At 50.0% G+C, this 5,766-nt stretch overlaps 1 protein-coding gene across 1 annotated transcript; it reads right to left on the reverse strand.

The window, feature by feature from the left end:
- Nucleotides 1–3,723: 3,723 nt before the first annotated feature.
- Nucleotides 3,724–5,766, reverse strand: LOC149912595 (rho GTPase-activating protein 32-like). The gene is made up of 3 exons (XM_090131854.1): nucleotides 5,759–5,766; nucleotides 4,408–4,553; nucleotides 3,724–4,225 (listed from the first exon to the last, which is right to left on the reverse strand). The coding sequence occupies exons 1-3, from the start codon at nucleotides 5,764–5,766 to the stop codon at nucleotides 3,798–3,800; spliced, it is 582 nt and encodes a 193-aa protein (XP_089987980.1). The 3' UTR covers nucleotides 3,724–3,797.

Genomic DNA, 5,766 nt, shown 5'->3' on the forward strand with positions numbered 1-5,766 from the left:
TGAGTCAATTCGGCCTTGTGTGGAGGCCCTGGCTTCTTTGGAGTCTGTTTTTCTTTTGCTGAGCTTCTCCTATCCAAACAGAATGGCCTTACAACATGCTTTCTGGTCCTTAATAGTATACCCATACTATTTGTAACTATTGCAGTTCTGTAAGTGAGAATTAATCACATGATTGAACAACTGTATTTCTAAAATATGTTATGAAATAACTTCTTTTTACTAATACTAATAAAGTCTTTCTACTTTTTCAAACTGTTTCTAAGGGCAAATTACAAAACACATCGTGCTGTACTGCTTCAGAGCAATCCCACATTTGATAGCCAGTGCAGAAACAACATTCCATCCTACAGCATTAGCTAGTTTAGAGGTACCAGGCGTGTATCTGGATGTGGCTGTTGTGCATAACTGGGGCTGAGGGATCAGAAATGACAGCTCCACTCTTGGAGACCACAGAGTTAAAATGGAAAGATAAAATAGTTGCAGGGCAATTGTTCTGTGTGCCTGAAGCAGGGACCGATTTATGGGGGAGAGATTTAACAGTTAAATGAGGATTACAGCTGCAAGTCTGTGAAATAGATATCAGGTGTCAATGGATGTGTTATCAGCTGTGATGAAGAAGAAATGAATCCAAAGCTGTGGGCAGGGGAAGGAAATCGGGGTGGACTCACAATTTTCCCTTACAAATAACTGTTCAAGGAGGGAGTGGAGCTGTGTAACAGCAACAATATCCCATAGCCTTAGAAGGGAGAGTGGGTCTAAAAGCTGTAACACAGACAGTGCTTAAGGATGGTCTTCTGGAACCTTGTCTGTGGCCTTATAACACCCCAATCCTGTCGGCACGGAAGGCAGACGGCACGTATCGGCTGGTGCAAGATGTAAGGAAATGACTGAACCCGTTCTCAAAAGACAGCCTGTGGTTCCTAACCCCTATACCCTAATGAGTCAGATCCCACACGGACATCAGTGGTTTGGTGTGAGAGACCTCAAAGATGCTTTCCGGACAGCCTCTGGACTCAGAGAGAAATGGCTGCGTTTGTATGAGGACACATTGTAATCCTATCGTGATTCGTGATGATACTGTAGATACTGGAACTCCCGCTAATCCTTGTCTTTGCAGCATTTGAAGCAAGCAGCTGGTGCTGCTGTCATGCAGAAAGCTCCCTTCCAACCACTCAGCAAGCATTTGGATGAGACAGCTTCCTGCTGGGGAGCCCTCCGACATCACTGCTGCCTCCTCCAGAACCATACCTGCAGATGCTTCAGAGCTCTTCAGCATGGACTTCCTTCCTCCCATCAGCAGCTGCTCCTGCACTGACCTTCATTCACACTGGGATACCATCTGCTTCCAGCAGGAGCTGACCTGCTTGAACCTCATGAGGTTCAGCACAGCCAAGTGCAACGTTTGGCATTTGGGCCGGAGGAATCCCAGGCATTCTTTTGTCATCGTGGTGGTTTCCAATAGACCCCAACAATGAGACATCAGGTCGCCGTGTGGGCTCCTGGGTGACACTGCCATTTCCCAGCCATTGCAGCCTAGGGGCAAATAAAGTAAAATACTTCAGAAAGATCTCACACTGATTGCATATTTTACTGTTCTTTTACACAAAACAGAAGGGGAGGGCAGCAGATGCATGCAGGTGCATCAACACCCAGGGTGCTAAAGGAATGGAAAGACAGAAACATCAAATATCAATGCCTTATTCTAATGCAAGGAGGGAAGCTTTTTTCAATGTTACTTTTTATCATTTAAAATAAGCAGCTGGCACTCTTAAAGGAAAATCCTAGGCCCCAGTTTCTGACAGTGTGGCAATCTGGCACGGACTCAGCTGTGAATGATCCAAACAGTCTGTTCCAGATTTTAACATCCCTTCTATGCATTCACAAGCTTTCTCTCTTGACTTCCCCTTACAGCCGTTAGATGCCAGCAAAACATCCCACAAACACTCCTTAACTCTGTGCACACAGGCACCCATCCAACCAGAGCCATCAGTCATTCCCAGCCATGCGCTCTTCCTCCAATCATGGTCAGCATCACACGGCCGTCACGCAGCTCACTTGACTCAGTTTTTCTCTTCTTTCTGGAGGTGTCCTTGCTTCTCAGCCTTACCTTCTCGTGATGTTTATCTCGCTCTGCAGCTCCTGCTCTGAATAGGCACAAAATGCAGCCACAGCCCCTGCCACCAAGGTCAGCTCTTCAGCACACATTACCTGAGGAGCACTTGGCAACTCCTGCAACCTGAGCAGTGCCAGGAAGACTGTTTCACTTCTGCTTCTCCTGGCTCAGAAATTCATTTTCCTACCTAGAAAATGGAAAAAGAAAAGAAAGAAAAAAAAATCCTGACATAAAGCAGACACAATTGATACTATGGAATTCTGGAAGGCAAGGGATTTGCCCTCTATGATGAGAAGTTGACTGCAAAGAACTAAGAAGAGCCATGAGCAGGTTGTGAACTTGTGGGTAAAATTAGGAAGTGCAGCAGTGCAGGGCTTCTGGAGGTGAGGGTCTGCTACAGCCGCCTGGAAAGAGAGCCTGTTGGTGGGAGCTGCTTACTGCAGCCAGCAGAAGCATCGCACTCACTGACTCTCATCCTGATGGGGGATTCCAGTCAGTCTGGGAAATCAGCATGGCTGGCTGCAAGCAATCTGACAGACTCCTGGAGTGCAGTGAGAATCACTCTGTGGTGCAGGCATTGGGCACAGCAAGCAGAAGGGAAGCATTGCTGGACATGGTGCACACCAGGGGTTACGACAGGAGGCGGTCAGGGCTGCAGTGACCATGCCCTCCTTGAGTTTGTGATCTCAAGGAATGCGGGCCTGGCAGGAAGCAAAGGCAGGAGCCTGAACTTCAGGAGAGCCAGCTGCAGGCTGTTCCAGGAATTCTTGGACGAGATCCTCTGGACAACTGTTTGTAGGGGAAAAGGGATGGAAAAGAGCTGGTCACTCTCTCAGAAGAAAACTTGCTCAGGTTGCACGCTGAGCTGCAGGAGAGGAAGGGGAGGAGGTGCCAGCACGGCTCTGCACGATGCTCTGCCACACTGGGCAGCTTGATCATGGCTCAGCAGTGGGATCAGACGAGGAGAAGGGGAGAAGGAAATCAAGGATGGGAGGGAGCCATCAGACACAGCCGGTGAGTGTCTGTGAAGTCTTGCAGACCCAGAGATTCCCAGGTTGTTTCTGCTTTCGTAGCATTTGTGTGGTGCAGGGTGAGCAAAAGGTTCTGCTGCTTGATTCTTCTGCAGGAGCCGCCTAAAAGGGAAATGGCCACTGAGCTGCAGACCAAGCAGTACTGCCTGACGTTGGCCAGGGGGAGCTTCTCCTGCCTCAGTGTGCTGATGACAGGTCTGGAGATGATCTGCACGGCCAGTTCGTAGATGGGAGCCAGGAAAGGACATGATGTGAGGAGGGAGGTGTTAAGGAGCGGGCAAGGCATGAAAATGCATCAGAAAGCCCTGAAAAGCATCACAAAGCCACAGCCAGGAAGCTTGGGAGTATCATGAGCAGCATCCAGGATGCGAGAGATTATTTGCTACCATGCCAAATGGTAGCAGAGCTCCCCCTGCAGACATCCCAAAGCCAGACAAAACAGGAACAAACCCGGAGCTGTGCTGCACGCACCGCACAGCTGCAGCATTGCAAGCTGGGGTGCCTTGCTGTGTGCTGCATTCATCCCAGTCCGTGTGAATGAAGACTCTGGAGGCAGTCAAGGCGTTGATTGAGCACGAGTGTGCTTTTATTATTGTATAAAAGACAGGAGGGTGGGAGAGGTCCACGGTGACTTAGGGACTCATCCTGTCTTGTCATGGAGAGAGTGGCTCAGAGCTCTCAGTGCTGCTGTCTGGTGCCTGGGACTGGAGGCCTGATTGACAGTCCCCCTGCAAGAGGCTCTGCTCCTCCTCACTGACGCTGACCTGCTCCTGCATGGAGGTGCTGCTGTCGGGGCACTCACACTGCTCTTGGGATGGGCTGCACTGCAGAGACACTGGGTGACAGACCACACTTGTGACTGTGGTGTCTGGCAGGCCCAGGTCAGCATTTTCAGCAGAGCCAGGTGTAATGATAGCATGAACTTCGATGAGCTCCTTCTCTCCATCACTGTTGTCGTGTGTAAGGCTGCTTTTGGAACTGCAGCGATTCGTGCTTCCTATGAGCTCTCCACTGATGGAAGCAGAGAGAGCATCATTGCTACTTGCCCTGGATCTTATGGCTTGGCAAGGGCTCGATTCACCTAGAAAGGATACACAGGGGTTAGTGTCAAACTTTCACAAGCTGAATTACGACAGTGGTTCTTGATCAGGGGTGAAGATTTAGGCACGGGATTGAACGCTAGAAAGAGATACATGTGCAGAGCAAGCTTGAATTGTATGTTCCTGAAAAGCAGGGATTTGGAAGCTGCATTTGCACCCTTACCTGCCAGGACTACCACTGCTGTTTCTGAGGGCTGCCTGGCATTGCGCTGCAGTTGGCGTTTGCTGCCAGAGGATGGCTTCCTGAGGCTGAAGCAGCAACACCAACTGCTAGCTGGTGATTCCTCATTCTTGCTGGGTGGATTTTGCCTGGAGAGAGAAAACAGCCAATGCTGTGAGTCGTGCGTGGTTCAGGGTGAGGGAAGAGCTGCACTGAGCTCTTGGCAGCAGTTGCTTGTTCCTAGCACTGCCTGGTTTCTGCAGGAAAACACAAAAACCCACCCAAACAATGATGCTAGGTGCTGGAAAAGAAAGTCCTCTTTACCTTTCAGATGGAAAGTCGATGACTGTGTGGAATTTGCCCTGCCCAGCTGCAGGGCTTTCTTCCACTTCAATGTCCTGGCAGCTCTCTGTCACAGGGGGAGAGCTGCTGTGGCCTCGCCTCTGTGCCTGTGCCTCCTCCAGGCTGAGGAGCTTTGTGGCAGCAGAAGAGACCCCCACAGACTTGGGCCCTGGGAGAGAATTGTGCCCTGTCAGGGAAAACCACAGGTAAGAGCGAGGATCAGAAAGCAGTAGCACAGCCACCACAGTTCTGGGGGAGGTGCTGTATTTTTCTCAGGCTTGCTTATCCGAGCCACTGGAAGAAGAGGAGCCCAACATAACCATGTGGGCAGAGGTGTGTTTATGGCAAAGGACACGGTCATCATTAAGAGCAGCTTACTGTATCAAAATAGGCAAGGAAAAACCCAAGGAAATGGGGGCAGGGAACTGAGAAAGCTTCGCTGCCACATTTGCATCAAGCTTTTCCTGCATGCAAACATAATAATTACGGTTTCCTCCTTGTGAATTTTGGGCTTGGACATTCCCAGCATCCAGCAACAGGATGCCATACCCTAATGGAAGCCCAGAGGTCTGCTGTCCCCTTGATGGTAAAAGAGTATCTCAAAGGTCCCGGAGAAGGCCTGCATTTGATCAAGGTGTCAGGTCAAGATCAAGCTAATGGAGGAAGACACTCACCTGCTGCATCTGCGATGTCTGCTCCGGATTTGGAGCAGAAGAGGACGTCTGTGTGGTTGATGAGAAATTCCACCACATCCGACTGCGTCTGCAGCTCCATGCAGGCAGCTCTTCCGCTGGCGCAGGCAGACTCGTTCTGCTGTGATCTGTAGAAAAGGCAGATTTTAGAAGTCATTTCTCCAAGACCGTTTCCCCGAGTCTGAATTGTTGCAGCCAAAAGCTGTCAGCTGAGGCTCTGGAGACTTCCGCAGTGGGCAATCAGTGATGCCACTGCAGAAATTCCCCTGGATGATCAAGGACACGTCAATCCCATCTAAAGAACAGAGCACAACTGTCACCTAGACAT

This window comes from Phasianus colchicus, chromosome Z (genome assembly GCF_987193195.1).
Source record: "Phasianus colchicus chromosome Z, bPhaCol1.hap1.1, whole genome shotgun sequence".
NCBI lineage: Eukaryota > Metazoa > Chordata > Aves > Galliformes > Phasianidae > Phasianus > Phasianus colchicus.